This window comes from Gymnodraco acuticeps, unplaced genomic scaffold, assembly GCF_902827175.1.
Source record: "Gymnodraco acuticeps unplaced genomic scaffold, fGymAcu1.1, whole genome shotgun sequence".
NCBI classification, from domain to species: Eukaryota; Metazoa; Chordata; class Actinopteri; order Perciformes; family Bathydraconidae; genus Gymnodraco; species Gymnodraco acuticeps.
Window position 1 is genome coordinate 11,421,567 of NW_022990238.1, and position 17,247 is coordinate 11,438,813.

General features: G+C 40.9%; 1 protein-coding gene across 1 annotated transcript; it reads right to left on the bottom strand.

Moving 5' to 3' along the window:
* Positions 1 to 411: 411 nt before the first annotated feature.
* Positions 412 to 11,711, bottom strand: mafk (v-maf avian musculoaponeurotic fibrosarcoma oncogene homolog K). Its single transcript, XM_034220430.1, is given in 4 exon segments — positions 412 to 5,222; positions 5,302 to 5,380; positions 11,550 to 11,656; positions 11,658 to 11,711. Coding segments are annotated over 4 exon segments (675 nt in total). The 3' UTR covers positions 412 to 4,787.
* Between the last annotated feature and the right edge of the window lie 5,536 nt (positions 11,712 to 17,247).

Genomic DNA, 17,247 nt, shown 5'->3' on the forward strand with positions numbered 1-17,247 from the left:
GGGGGTTTCATCGGATCGGTTCGGTTCTACCCTCCCGAATGATACTTCCTGCACAACGGGGCCTAATCGCCAAAATCACCATTACATTCATTTGTGTGTCTCTGCAATAAATATGTATTCTTACATCAAAACTGTCTCTCCTGATTGAAATGCTGTCATCTGTGTCCACACCACATGGGGGACATAGCTTTCTAAGTACATAACTTATTGGAGACCAATTTTTTACATCAGTCATAGTTTTGTTTTCCATACCTTGTGTGCCAAGTATAGCCGTCTTTCTGGGAAAGCAGGAATTAATTTACAGGCGGGTACACATTTGACAAGATAAATAGTTGACTTGTGTGTCTTAGTCCTTTTGTGGCACACGTACAGAATTTAACACATTTATTGTGTAACTTGGTTGATCTGCACTTCTTTACGAGGAAAAAGCTTTATTTCAAGGTACAACAAACCGACACGGCAGACTTATTTATAGGAATAATTTACAATACTTTAAATCAGAGCAGAAACAAATACAGACTTTATTTGTACATGAGGGTAGTTCATCGAGAAAACATTAATAAATGAATGTTAAAATAAAAATAATTTAGGTGTTCTTTTTAATAAAATTACACAATTCAATGAAATAAATATAAAATACTGTATATGAGCAGACTAGTGAAAAGGTGTGATGGGTACATACTCAGTTTATGCTGCCTTTTATATTTCTGTCTTTGTTTTAGCTTCAACATGATGCTATGAGATTAGAACAAGGAAATCCATTAAAAAGTAAAAAACGTAACGTAGAATTGCTGCCGTTGAATTAACATTTAACCCACAACCCTATTATCCATTCCTTGAGCTTTTTCTGAATTTATACTCAAAACCTCTACAATACTAAAACTGACTTTCTACATGTCTAAAATTAAATACTGTAGCTTGTAGGACTGGCAAAAGCTTGTTTGTGGCAGTTTATGTAATCAAGGACATGTGTTTTCATGGAAATGCATTTAAAACTTGAACACCAAATTAACAATATACAAGACACCTCATTTCCATACATACATATGCATTGCTATAGTTCATATACAAATTTAAAATAACCAACAATGTCTTAAACAGCTCCTAGGTACTGTATAACAAGCTGCCATCTCTTCAACTGTACAAAGAAAGAAACACCCACGGTAGGTAACGCTTATACCTCTTTTCTCCCAGAAACTTCTACAATTATTTGCACGTCTTCTTTTATTTAAGCGGGAAAAAAGGGGCTTGTTGAACATGTCAATTATTATATCTGGAGAATATTTGGTGTGGTAAAATACCCAAAGGTTGAATGGACCTCTGCTGGGTCACACTGGATGTAAGATAAACATTAAGTACTTAATTCACCCGGATAGAGGTTTGTCTTATTATGGCACGGTACGTAAATATAACATTACTTTGAAGAATAGCTGAGCATTGCTTTAGGGTGTGCTGCCTAAAAGCAACTACTTCAGATCAAAATACAGTGATATGTGCTCAAATTAAACAATGCATCATTTTACAGCACTGTATTCTAAACTTTACCACAAGAGGCCACTGTAAAAAGTGTGAAAAATCTTCAAGCTGTGTTATATAAACACGGTGAAACCTTTTGCAACCTCAACTCAAATATAATTCTTGAAAAAGTCTGGGTGAACAGTCTCTAGCAGCTTTAGAATTCATTTTCAGTAAGGTTTCATCAAGACTACAAAATCTTTACCACCATCATTATTTTAAACTGTTGACAAAATGTCTTTAGAAAAGTTTATCGTCTTTGCGGCCAGAACGACTGACTAGGTTTACATCCAGGTTAATACTCAAAATAAGAGCACATTTTATTTTTACTTAATAAATTATTCTCATTTATTCTTAAACTAATGGACCCTGAAAGGCCCAAATTGAATAAATTGTCATCATTTATAAAAAAGAAAATGTATCTGATCACATCAGACCAATGATTGTTGAATTGTGTACTACGTTAAAGAAAATTGATTCGCTAAAATAAATGTATGGTACATTTTGTTAAGCTAGTTTGAGTTCCAACCTAGCTCTTACATTTTGAATTGTTCATAACAATAGAACATATTCAAAAAGGTCAAAGCAGCAGCCTGTATGTAACCCTAGTCACGGTCTGTCCAATTTCAGAATGAGACAAATGAAAAAATGTGCTGACAAGACGTAATTATGTGGTATAAAAACTCACAAAGAAGACTTGAAGTTATTAAAATAGTTATCTCATTGTAAATGTGGCCGAAGACAGTCAGCATCAAAATAATTTGACGTCTTAAGAAAGATTTCATAATCACACCACTCCCAGGATAGTAAAATACATAAATATAGAAAAATATGTAATATATATATTTTCATATATACTGTATATGCATATAAACTAAGTATCAGAAAAAGAACATAGGATGTATTAAAATAGAAATCAAGTGAAAATACAAAAATAGTAAGAGCACAGCATTGCCCCTGCTTAGAAATCACAGCAGGTTGTACAGCAGCAAAGTTCCCCTTTATGTTCTTTGCAGCTGGAACAGGGAAAAACGGTCATGTCCTCTTGGCAAAGAGAAAATCCTGACGTGAACAATCTCTATGGACTTCACTCCAACTTAGGAATGGATTATTGGTAAGGACGGCTTTAATTCAAGTGAATTTCATACTTAAATATTTTAAACAATTACAACAGAAGGAAGGTGTTACTGCATTTAGTTGTCATGACACCTCTGTTTCTAGAGATGGGCGTCAGGAGTTCTCTTGCAGAAGAGTGTGTCAAAAGCAAGGTTAATAGCTAGGACTTCAGAGATATCAACACCAGCAGTAGGAATGATTTCTATTTGGACGGAGATCTCGATGTTAAGTGACAAAGAAGGCAGTGGGAGCTTTTGGTAGTCTGTAACATAAAGGAAGTCAATTGAATTGCGTTTCACTTGAAGGGACCACTCTCATGTTCACTACATCTAATATGGATAACATACCAAAGAGTTTCATGTAAAGGGAAGAGGCCAACCATCACCCAGTAAGTGCTGTGGCATACATCTCAGAGAGCCAATAGTTCAATAAGGCGTGACTGGCAGTAAATGGTCACATATTTAATCTCCTACCAACTAACTCAATCTTTTTTCTTTCAACTCCAACTCTAGGAGTCAGTTGCCCTGTGATTTGTTTATACTGCATCTTAATAGTTTTAAGTGCTAAATAATGATGGAAATTGGATGACATTTCTAATCCAAACAATCACGTAACTGCATAATCATAAATAAATTCCAATTTGGGGGAAATAAGTATTCAGTTCTTTAAATTCTCCAGTGGTATGGTCACAATATACCAATAGAATCACGCCCAGCACCTACATAAAACACCCTAGCCATACACACCTCATCTCAGGCCCTCATACAAATCGAAATAATTTCTAAACCAAACTGCCAGCACGTCAAGTGTTCCATGGATGAGCTTCAATGACAGCAAACTCAAGGTGCATCAGATTTGCCTCTTTAGAAGCTTATTGTTTATACCTGATGTAGACACCCTGTGGATGTGATTTATTAATCTTTCCAGTGGGCTATAGGAGAAACAGTAAGAAACACTGGTCTTTTAAAAAAACATGTAACAAAAGGAGTCAATTTCATCCAGCAAAGGCTTACATATAAATTCTGGCCTTACGAAAGTTTCAAACACAAATGAAAAGTGTTACATCAAAACTCCAAAGTTAGACCACTGTCAGCACTAGTATGAAAGTCTTTACTGTAGTGTACCTACTGCTGATGTCTCACATACTATAGAGGGTATTGACCACCAAGTAAAAATGTGTAATACTTTGTATAACCAAGACCGAAATATGAACAATAGCGCATCACGAGTAGAGGCCTTTATGAAACTGCATATGACTATAATGACTTAGGAGGTCAGGTATCATATAACTTTATAACTACTAGTCACTCACTGTTTTTGACAATGTTCATAGGGTATTATAAGTGCAATAATGCATTATAATCATATACTATATGAAGTATTATCACAAGGCATGATACAAATATTGTAATTCATAATTGACATGGTCTTGCAAAAAAAACTAATAAGTGACCAGCAATTATGAAGTTATGAAGCATTTTGAATAAGTGCTTTTAACTATAATTGTACAGGGCTATAAGCTTATTATAACGCATTACATAATTATTTGTATAAGGAATTATAGACATGGGCAAAATACAAAGTGTTTAGCTTGCGATACATCGACAAATCCTCTTTGTGTTAGTATCCATGTAAGAACTCTATAATAATTGTATAGGATCACTTATGGGTCCTTTTTAAGGCAACGGCTTCAAAGGCTCATTTTACATTGAGGCACTTCCACATTAAGGTAATATGATTTGGCATTGGCTTTGCAAATAGCTTTCTGTCACATAAACTGTCTCAAGTGTTATGGTTCATAATATAAGAGCAGGGCCTTTGCCGCCACATTAAGGCATGTCAAATACTTTTCCACACTGGAGTAAAAAGAAAAATCTCTGCTTACAGTCATGGAGGAAGGGTCACAGGGGCCCTGCCGGTGCTGGGGGGTCGGGGGGGGGGGGGGGGGGTTGCACAGTGCACAGACAATGTGTAAAAGAGACATAAAGAGAGAGACAGAGTTGTGATTGCAGCATAACATCACATCAAGCTTTGCCACCCCATTCCATCCCATAGTCTAACTACTGAGCGTCCTCTCAGTGCAGGGCGAGTGGGTTCAGGCCGGGTCAGAACCGGAAAGGACCAGGCAGGAGGAGAAGAGCCCAGTCCTGTCAACACTAGGACACGGTGGAGTACGGGTTGGGGCTGGAGTTGTTGCGGTGGGCGGACTTGACGATGGTGATGACGCTGGTGTTCTGCACCTTGCCGGGCAAGAGGGGCCCGCGGGTCACGGATCGGGCGAAACACTGCAGGGCCTCATACTTGGCTCGCAAGGAATCAAGCTCCAACTTCATGCTGGTGTTCTCGCGGGCGAGCTTGTTCACCTCGTGCTGGAGATCTATCTTTTGTCTCTCCAGCTGCTCCTTCTGACTGACGCGTTTGATGCGACAGCTGGCGGCGTAGCCCCGGTTCTTCAGGGTCCTTCGCCGCTGCTTCAGCTTCGCTACATCATCCTTGGTGAGCCCACGCAGGTGCTGGTTGAGTTCCCTTACCGTCATGGCCACCAACTCGTCGTCGCTGACCGCCGGGGCATTCTCACCCTCCTTCTTGACCTGCAGGATAGAGCACTGGATGAAGAACAGGTCGGAGCTTTTAACAGGTCCACATTTCTCAAACTTCTCAAACACTTACCTTTAAAGCTTTGCTCGCCTTAAACTGAGTCGTCATTCCCTGCATGCGGACAACAGGCCAGAATCTCACAGAAGACACACTATGAGGAAAGAAAAACAAAGTGTTAATTTAAGTTCAAATACAATATATTACACATAGTGCCACATAGTGCCACCACTATGACACGTTCACTTGCTTTAATGTTCAAAAAGCTCTTTATTCTTCTCCTACTGCCTGTGCTGCAGCACCTCTTTTCACCCTCTGTCTGAAACCAGAAGCCAGTCTGCTCTGATTGGTTAGCTTGCCGGCACTCTTGTGATTGGTCAATAACTTAGAGATGTTTTGGAAATGTCCCGCCCCTTAGCCTATCACATACAATTTGTTGGAGTGCTATCCAATAGAAACGCAAGTGTTAATAAGTGATGTCATTATGTTACAGAAGTAGACAAAGGAGTCCAATTGAGGAGTTTCAATGTGAACTTTGGGGTTTTAGCGTTTGCCGACCACTACAGGAAAAGGAAAACCCCAAAAAGCAGGCCTCAATAAAAGCTACTCACATCTTTATGAATCAGTGATAGTTATTAATACTTCCGACCTAAGTAACAGATCTGAATACTTTGGCTACTGTCCCACACATTTTATTTGTATATGTAGATGTTCAACTTGGCACATGCCCTACACATGCTCTTTCAAAGTTAACAACAACATTCCTAGGATGACGTCATGTGTCAATATTATGTTTGCATGTTAGGGCCTCAGATGACAGCAGAGGGCAGCACGGCACCATTAAACCAAAGCGACTGTGTTTACTTGTTGAGGGAGGAGTGCCCTGACAATGTCTTTCAGTAGAACAAGAGAGATTAGAAACAGGCAACCTCTCTCCTCATCCTGCTCTGTGCTGAAGCTCTCCGGGCTTTGTCCGTTTTTTAAGAAAAGCCTCTCTGTACTCATTACAGTGAGCCACATGCTTTCCGGACTGCTCTCGTGGCCAAAAAAAGTGAAAGAGCGCCGGGCTGTGATCCTGTGAGAGGCACACATCCTCCCCCCAGGCTCCATTTCAGGACCTGCGGACCAGCCTGACTACAAGTGCACTGTTCCATGCTCGACTGCTGCCATGGAAACGCCCTGCAAATGGGCGTGGGAGTGTGAGTCACATGGTCACCAAAAGGGTAAACAAGTCTCATTCATAACCACAACACAGCCTATTCATAGTACAAATGAGAAGCACTAACTTGTGCTGACAACTTCAAAGGCATCCACTGTACAAACAGTTCCAGTTTATCTATCTGTTTATCCTGGGGAATCCAGTGTAATTCGGATTGTTTATTCCCCTAATATGGTGTCTACAGCAACTCTGCCTCCTCGTCGCACTTTAAAACTGACGTCAGCATAACATTTACAGTTATGCTGATCTTCACAGGGTAGTTGATACGCATGTGGAACATTCCTGCAGATAGAGTGTCACAGAGGAATACTTTCCTTTATAGTCACTGATGTATTTTTGCTGCATGTGAGACAATGCAGTTTGTGGATTTGGGCCTGTGTCTCGCTGGATGGATCCTCTTACACTGGGCTTTCCTGAGCCGCTCCATGCCCTTATTTAACTCTGGCAGGATATATTTAGCCCTCAGTGCTGACACAAATTTCTGCCAACTAAACAAATTAACTGAGCATGCGATAGGTGAAACCTCAGAGGGCGAATATTCCTTTGCAGTCCTGTTGGCTGCAGCTTTCATGAGAGAAAGTACTCTGGGTGTGGCTGCTCTTTTTGGGATGTTTATAACATTTGTACATCCTATATGGGTGTATTGCTAATACAGGACTTTTCGGCTCTTTGACTCTTTTATGAGACTTTTATAGCTTATATTCTACATATCTGTCTAGAGAAAGTGTTTTTGTCTCGTGCAGATGAACCTCAATAACAGATGAGACTACATGTGGAAACCAAACAGCAAAACCCAGAGCCACATACACTCGTGTTTAGACATTAAGGGGAACATCTGCTGCTCTCTCTGGTGTCCTTCATACATTTTTGCAAAGATTGCATAATTGAGATTTTTCCAAAGCATCAGATAAAGATGAAGAACTGCAATACAACATTCCTCGGCAGAAAGTTGGCCACAACAGCCTTATGTGGTATTGCATCAGAAGGGGTCCCTGGGTATATCCCTTTCAAAGATCATGGAAAAGTAATGTGCCCCCCCCCCCTCTCTGCACACAAGAGGCCCCCAGCATCAAGCAAGAGGCCAGGTTGTTTCCCTGGAATTCTTTAGTGCTGATGTTTTTGCAACTCAAAAGGCATGAGAAACCAACATTTCTTTAAAACAGCAATTATATTACGCAGCCAAATCCACTGTTTATAATGTTGCCATTCAGAAAGGACATGCATATATCACAACAAGTCACAGCTTCTTGATATAGTCAAGAAAACAACTCTCACAAGGGTAAGAAAAGGAGTCTGGGAAAATGCCTCAAAGAAAAGCAACAGATGGTGGGTAGAGAACAAAAACCACATTCCTGAGTGAACACACATGTGCAAACCCTCACATGCATATCTTTACTGAAGAAGGATCCTTGGGTCTGAATCTGTCCTGCGATGCACTCGGCTACAGCGGGGGTGGAGTTCAGACTATCCCACTTGTAAAACAACGGCTGCGAAATTTACAAAATGTCTGGAATTCACCAGCGTCTCACATCGTTCACTTGCCCGAACAAATCAGTGTGCACACGTGCAAGTCAGGACTCAGCTTCACTCACACACTATCTTCCATTTTTCTTTTTCTTTTGTTCTCATACAACCGACAATGTTTCATTCCTGAAGGCAATCCTCTGATGACTAATAACCACAAATGTCCTCATCAAGTTAATGTCATCATCAGTAAGTTATGGAAAAGTGCCACAACAATGCAGAATAAAGCCGCCAAGGGATGACACAACTCAACTAGGTGTTCCTTACGAAGGCTATACGCACATGTATTGGTTACGATGTGTGTTATTTGATGTGGAAATGGTGTTTTCCACATGATGATGTTTTTGTTATTTGGGTTGCCAAGATTTAAAAAAAACATAGAACTAGGCAAAAACTATTCTTTACATGGGTACAAATCTGCCTTTTGTCAGAGGAAAACAACTCTTACAAAGCAAATTGATTAAGTATTGTATCGTAAACACCGGAGTCTGCATTTGAGTCAGATAATTGACCTTTCTACCACTTTTGCTCTGTTTATGCTGTTTTCAAAGTCAGGCATCTGGTCAAGTTCAAGACTGCACTTGAGTGACAGAAGGTAACTGTGGGGCCCAGCCTCCTCCTAAAATAAACAGCATATCAAAGACTTGTGTGCTCATGCTGCAGTGATAAATGCAGAGCTGGCTTGTCTGGACGCATTGTTTATCTTCCCTTTTTGTTTTAACTAGGGAGCAGGTTAAGCAGAAAGCAGACATGTTGTTGCCCTTGACAGTCTGATACACTCCTCTGAGAAAGCTCTTGCATTTTTCTCAGGGAGGAGGGGAGATTTCTCCACAGACTGCTGCGCTCTGCTCTCTGCTCTTTCTCCAGCGCAGCACATTTGGTGGGATATTATGTGAAGGAAATGGAGAGCATAGCTGAGCAGTGAGTCATGCTGTTTACTGGTAAAAGCGACGACCAGCGGCAGGGAATCACACCCTCTCCATCTGACGTTTCCTGGAAAATCCCGTTGTTTCACAGGAGGAAGGAAAAGTACAGAGAACCTTGGAAATAACTGGCTTTAACACCAGAACTGTTGTGCGGAAAAGGGAGGAGAACTCGCAAAATATCTGAGCAAAGAAACTCTCCCAACCAAGGACGTTGGGAGTAAAAAAAATGTCAAGAATGCACAAAAAACAAGGACGTACCTGTCCAAAACGACCTGGACACCAACAATGTGTGAATAATAGGAAAGTATTAGAGCTGTATCAGATCACATCCCTTACTCCCCAAAAAGATAAATCAAAGCAAAACAAGACTTTTTGACCATAAAAGCACGATCAGGATTTCAGTGATTCTCCTTCAAAACAACAGTCTGGCACACGTGCAGATAGACAGACAGGATGTGACAGCAACGCATACATTCTGAATGCTGTGGAGCTACAAAGTGTTTGTGTTTGTTGCTGTCAACTACCAACTTGAGTCACGGTGTAATCAGGAAGTTACCAAAGGAAACACATCAACAATTGAATCCGCAAATGAGACAAATCAAGGAATTCCCAAATAACACGACAACCCCACAAAATAAATGAGTAATCCTGGCACTTGCCACACCTCTGTGCATAATGAGGTGAAAGCAGCGGGGTGAGATTGGGTCACTGACAGAAAAGCAGCGATAGGCAGGATCACAGTGGGTGGCAGAGTGAGCAGTCTCAGACACCATATAACTGTCAGGGAGTCACTTTGGACGGACCACCACAGCCTGTTCACACACTCGTCTGTTATTGCCTGCATGCACTCTGTTTGGCATGTTCAGATGGGGATAACATCACTGGCTTCTAAAGTCAATAATCTAAACCTGACATATTTTTTCCAGTGAGAGGAGCAAAAACACATCATGGTGAAGTGAACCCTGTGAGTCATAGCATCACAAACCACAGCTATTTCACTTTCACAACACTCAACCACAGGCACATTTTGCATACGCTTTCATCACTACTGACCAGACCAAAACAGAAATTGAATATGTGATGACAAATATGCTTTATCCTATGTTTTTAAGGGGAATTTCTCCCCATGTGCCTTGCTACTGTCACACACCAGTCTGGTGTTACAATGAGTCAGCCAGGGTTATTTCTCCATCTATAAAAGACATCATCACTTTGGTGATTAAACCACATGTTAGCGGGGAGAGGAGTGCACCCACTGCCACTGCCGGTCTGAAGCACCCACCCAAAACAACAGTGAATCACAGAGGACTCTCAGATATTAAGTCTGTCACCATCTAAGTGACACAAATAGCTCAAAGACAAATATTTTCCAAATTCTAATCACAATTGCCATACAATCTGACAAGTCCAATTTTCTCTATAAATGAACAGCCCAAATGAAAGTGTAGGTTTACAAGACAGTCAGGAAGTATTCTTTCTGAGATAAAATTGGGTTATTAAATATATATGGAGTATTGTAGTACTGTTATAAGTTAATTGTGCAAAAATAAAATTGTACTCATGTCAAAAGGCTCCTTGTGTTCAACCATAAAGATGTAGTTACCAGAAACACAGATAAGATAAAGCTTCCTTCTTCCAGAGTGATTTATTGTTTGTGGAAATGTGTGCAGCCCCTGCTGTGTATTGACTGCTGGTTTCTCCTGAGGAGGCCACCCAGCCCCGGTGGTCTCCCTCCTCATCGTGCCCTTTGTCCCACATGTCTAAAATGCAGACCACGTGTTGTTTCCAATGTCAAAAGTAGGCTGGTATGTTGCACTATAGCAGTCTAAATTAAACCCCCGTTGAAATGAGCAAGAGTAGCAGAATTGAAAAAGGGGTGTGAGTGTTTTATATGAACAAGTATAAAAGCAACAGTACATTTCACTTCCTTTCGCAAAACGAAATCTCAATCGAGTGACTTGTAGGCTATGTATGACATAAATAAACAAACAAAAATCACTTCTTTTTTTTAAAAGAGCGTTTTGTAAACAGTAGCCTGACTCTAACACATAAGGCTACCGTTGTAACTGTAACATTAATTTACCTCGGGAAATTAAAGTCAGATTTATTTATATGAAATGATTAATATTAATATTTTTAAAACGGTTAAAAAAACGTTTTCCGTGCATGCTTCAGTTATTTGTTGTTTAATTTGTATAAAAGGGTGCCCTACACAGTTTCACTAATTTAGTTAATTAATCCATTTGACTTCTTTTTAATGTAGTGTGTAGGCCTACCAGGCTGATTCAGATAAAAACTCGGCACATAAAAGTCACACACGGAAGCAACAAAATAAGCAATTGTTTCAACTCTTATTATGATTTTCTTATGTTATGTTTTTAAACGTATTTTCCCAATTTAGCTCTTCCACGCGACTACACGGATCTCTGAGACCTATGGGGCATTGTGTTATGTTACTCTACAACACGTGTCCACGCGCCTGAAACAATCTAAGTCAACATCAACTTTCATAACATAAACGTATCCTACGTGACGGGCGCGTGTGGCCATCATAATCCTGTCTGCGTGCTCCAATATGTCACCGGGAAAACTTCAGCAATTTAAAAAAAAGTGACTTCAAAACATCTTACTAAGGGAAAAAAACATAAACTCACCTCAGTGGACGCAGATATCTGTGGACCGTGATGAGTAAAAAGTGGCGGAGCGGGTTTCGGATGGAGGCGGAGGACTGAGTTGACACAGCGGGGATAGAGCGTCCAGCCAGCCGAGGATCCTCGTACTGAATTAACTACAAAACAACAACAATGTACCAACATTCCACGCTCTGCTTCCGCAAGCACTCACGTCACCGATTCCTCGTGACCGCCCCCTCCATTCATGAAAATAACTTTCTGCTGACGTCAGTCTGGGAAGGGGGTGGGGGGCTATGGGGGGAAGCCAGAAATAGAAGATAGATATTAGCTGGCTACTGCTTTTGCTTACTTTACAAAACGTATCTGTACGAAGTCAGCTCATTTGCTACAAGAGAAAGGGTTTTAAAAGGAAGTCAAACTCCCTGAGTGCTGCTGACCCTCCCCTGTGAGTAAACTCCTTTATGGTCAAGTCTACTCTACAAGGTATTCAAAAATGTGCATTGACTGAGAAAAAACAGCGACCCCCTCCTCCCTCTGTATGACTTTCAGCAGCATTCCTTTTCTGAGGAAAGTATGTGGCATAGTAGCTCGGCAGTCAGGATTTCTCTTAATTTAACTGCTCGGCTGCCAGTACCGTCACAGGTTATTCTGGGTAATTAAGTACTGAATGTAAATATGTTAAGTCAGGAGCCTTTTAAGGGCTGCTGCACTCTTATGGGTTTCCCCTGTTCATTTATCCGAAGACCTCAGTTTGAGGTTGCTTCAGACTATAGTCCCTGTTAAAAACAGATGCCGTGTGTTTACACTATAAACACTGTGGACTACACAGTTCAAACAAGGATTCAAAACAGGAGGGAAATGCAGTTTCACATGTTTTTCTGCTGACTGGACCAAGCTGAATTGGAGCAGATTTTTACAAAAAGTTAAATAGTCTTCTAGCAACTGCCTGGTTAATCATAATTTATTTGTGTAATAATACTGTTGTAAGATGTTGCGTGTATGTGCATTTGCAGAAATGTGAAACAAACATTTGAAAAACAGTTTAGATCACATCATATGGAAAAGGGGTGGCAGAAATTAATTAATTACATATGTATGCTGGTTAGTTCTATTAGTAGGCGAGTACAAGATCAAATTATTTACTAGAGAGAGAATGTCACATTATCTTCTTTTAAAAAGTCTAGCATGATGAAAATCCCATCACAATGAAACTGCATTGCTCCATTTGCCAAATACAGACAGACATAAAGTTGAACCAAGGACTCGTGGTTTAAGACATCAGGCTTTCTAATTGCCTATTTTAGGCCAAAAGTAATTTTTATTATTGCATCATTGCCATGATGGTTTTGTGTAATGGTTCTATGTTTAGCAGCTAGAGACACACAAGAGGAAGTAGAGAGGGACACGAATAAAAAGCACAGACATTGTCTCGGTTGCATGATGATGACCCTTTGATAAAGTTTGATGAGTGAGAAATGTTCAGTTGGATGTTGCTGGTGTGACTAGATGAAATCAAACTTTGCACACGTAATACCCCACTTTTTTTCCTAAGTACTAACGTTAGACATACATCACGCTTCCAGCGAGTCTGACTAACTCCTGAAAAATCCTCTTTTTTACCTTGACTAAGTGCCAGAAACCAACCCGATCAGAGTGGATTTGTCTTCCTCACATAATTACCAGCAAGTGACTCAACATATGGAGGTATTTCATTGAATCCCATGTGGAATCAATTACTTACCAGAGATGGTCTTGGGCTGATTTTTATCAGAATATTTTGGCGTAAACAGCAAATAATCTTAAATCAGATTAAGAACGTGTTTTGTATTCTGGTTAGTTAGTAGCATCTGTGTTGACCCCGAACAACAACACATCGTTTTCTCTGCGTAGCCTTCCTGTAATGAGTTAAACGCGAGCATGATTTGTAGAAACATTTTTCTTCTGCTTCTGTATTTTCTAAATTAAATGAAACAGCTTTATAATGCACCAGGAATACTTTTGAGATCAGGTTAGACATGAGATTACATTAATCTAAAATTGATTTTAAAGGAGATTAGAGAGGAGATGTGAACATGACATGAGATTACATTATATTACCCTATTTAAAAAATGTAAGGAGATGGGATAAAACAGCTTTACTGCCTGAAACATTGTGACATCACTATGTAACACTCCTTCTATTGGCTAGCACTCCAACAAAGTGTACATGATAGGCTCAGGCGTGGGACATCTTTAAGCGGTTGACCAATTACAACTGAGCCGGCCAGCTAACCAATCAGAGCAGCACAGGCAGTATGAGAAAAAATAAAAAACTTTTTGAACATTAAAGCATGTAAACATGTCAGAGAAGAGACACAAAAACAAATATGTACCTTAAATGAGCATAATAGGGCCCTTTCAATAAGATCGGATAAGATAAAATGTTGAGATAAAATGAAACAACATGAAACTGGAAAATGTGATTGAAATGAGATAGTATTAACTTTTCATCTTTAATCTAGAGATTACATGCGGCATCACATACAATTTCATATTACACTAAATTAGAAATAGGATTTAATGGGACTACATTACATTACAGTACATTTGAGATGAGACAATACAATAGAGATGAGATTACATCAAATGAAATGAGTTAGGCTCAGATAACATGAGATTAGAGATTAGATCAGATAATATGGGATGAGATTGGATGACGTTACACCAACTCTTATTTTCACTCTGATGTGAGAATAAGAGGAGATATCAGATTAGATTAAATTAGGAAAATTAGATTAGATTGAAGATTAGAATAAGGTTAGAGGAAATTATATGAGATCAAAACAAGCTAATGAGCCAGAATCAAGACTTTGGTTGAGGTTTATTGTGTGTTAGATGCCAGCAGTGCGGAGGGAAAGTCTCTGATACTCCTGTCAAACATCCAGCTGCTCAGTCAACAGCACACCACCCAATGACTGTCCATCTGGCAGCAGTGTACAGAGTTGACCTGAGGTACACCCATTGTGTGTAGCAAAATAAAAACAGCTAACCATGTGCGGCAGACTTGTCGGTGTTTTGTTAGATCAACAAACTGTGGGGTCTGAGTACAGGCAGTTTAGGATTACAGGAAGTAACTAAACTTGCTTCTTTGTGACTCAGACTGTTGAACTCAGAAATGTGATCTGGCACAGAGAGGCCCCCTATTGTAAGAGGACATTTTTTATTTTCTTCTAAATGCTCCAAATAATTAGTGAGTTAAAGGCAGTTAATCGTCATGCTGATTGAAAAATACATCATAAAAATAAGGAAATATGTCACTACTTTTTAAATGAATAAAATAACATAAATGTATTGATCACCTTTTCTTCTTCTATGTGTTCTCACATTGTTCAGGAGTATCTATAACTGAGGTGTGGACAGCTGCCTCTGGCACAGTTTGGACCAAAGTAATTTCAGAAGTAAAAGGATTGTTTTCGCAGATCCGTAGACTTCCCTTATGACACAAGATTTAATTTGGAACATTGACTGGACATTCCACTGACTTCACCAAAATGTGTTTCATATGAAAACACTTTACGTAACCCGGCTGGCAGCTTAGGGCTGCATGGAAAGGAACATGGTGGGGTTGCAGTAGTAGTGATGGCACCAGCTGTTTCACATCTTTTAGTTCTGTAAGAATGTGGAAACATATTTGATTGTCAAAGTAAAAGTTTGGGATTTTGAGGACAGCAAGCTGTAGTAGTGCAGCTTGTACACAAAGTAGTTGAGAGTGCTTCGTAATGTTTGAGGAATGAACAAAGAACTGCCGCTGACCATGGGTGGGACTAAATATGGACATTATTAGGGGTGGTAAAGCTTTGATGTGCTGACTTTGTTCCCTTGAGGCAGACTCTTTAAAAAGTGAAAACAGCTGGTTGAACATTTGCATATTGTAATTCTCAAAAACCTTGCATCTACATAGCTTTACTTTTTGACTCACCATCACATTATACTTTAAAATGTTCTTCATGACTAAAGATTGAAAGAATCTGCATCCTATTCCCTTTTGGACTTGATGGTGTGCTAGTGCCTGCTGTGTTTATATAACCCAATATCATAAATGTTACATTTGTCTCAGTGGTCTTCACAGTTTGTACAGAATATCAGTATGACAATACAACACCCTCTGTTCTTAGACCCTCACATCGTACAAGGAAACATTTCCAGAGAAAAAACCCACAGTTTAAAGAGAAAAATGGGAGAAACCTCAGGGAGGGCAACAGAGGAGGGATCCCTCTCCCAGGACGGACAGATGTGCAATAGATGCCGTGTGTAAATCTAACAGATAATACATTTTACAGTAGACCAAATGTTTGGAAATGCATGTGTCTATAATAAGAAGATCAATCCACGAGGATGTCAACAATCCGGTGGGAGCCATCAGGGAAGTAGTATAATGAGAGTCAGGCAGGACCACAGTGATAGGTTCAGCCACGACTCGAAGTCCAGGATTCAAATCCAGAACTCAGGATAGATCCAGGACACAGGACCACAGTAACAGGATCAGCCATGACGCAAAATCCCGGCGTAGATAGACACCAAAAAGAAATTTGGGGGAAGCTGGGTTATTCGGAACATGAGAGTACACAGGTACAGACAGACAGAAGGAAGAAGTAAGGTGTCCCCCGACAGTCTAAGCCTATAGCAGCTAAACTAACGTGTACTAGAATAGATTTATCCATCCATCCATCCATCTTCTCCCGCTTATCCGTGGTCGGGTCGCGGGGGTAGCAGTTCCAGCAGAGAGCCCCAAACTTTCTTTTCCCTGGCTACATCAACCAGCTCTGACTGGGGGATCCCAAGGCGCTCCCAGGCCAGCGAAGAGATATAATCCCTCCACCTGGACCTAAGTCTACCCCTTGGTCTCTTCCCAGCTGGACGTGCCTGGAACACCTCCCTAGGGAGGCGCCCAGGTGGCATCCTAACTAGGTGCCCGAACCACCTCAACTGGCTCCTTTCGACGCGAAGCAGGAGCGGTTCAACTCCGAGTCCCTCCCGGATGACCGAACTTCTCACCTTATCCCTAAGGGAGACACCAGCCACCCTGAGGAGAAAACCCATCTCGGCCGCTTGTATCCGCGATCTCGTTCTTTCGGTCATGACCCATCCTTCATGACCATAGGTGAGGGTAGGAACGAAAATGGCCCGGTAGACAGAGAGCTTTGCCTTCTGGCTCAGCTCCCTTTTCGTCACAACGGTGCGGTAAAGCGACTGCAGTACCACTCCCGCTGCTCCGATTCTCCGGCCCATCTCACGCTCCGTTGTTCCCTCACTCGAGAACAAGACCACGAGATACTTGAACTCCTTCACTTGGGGTAAGGACTCATTCCATACTTGGAGTGGACAGTCCATCGGTTTCCTGCTGAGAACCATGGCCTCAGATTTGGAGGTGCTGATCCTCATCCCAGCCGCTTCACACTCGGTTGCGAACCGATCCAGTGAGTGCTGAAGGTTGCAGACCGATGAAGCCATTAGAACCACATAATCTGCAAAAAGCAGTGGAGCAATCCTTAGTCCACCGAACTGCAGACCTCCTCCCCCACGACTACGCCTCGAAATCCGATCCATGTATATTACAAACAGGATTGGTGACAAAGCGCAGCCCTGGCGGAGGCCAACCCTCACTGGAAATGGGTCCGACTTACTGCAGAGGACCCGGACACAGCTCTCGCTTTGGGAGTACAGAGATTGGATGGCCCTG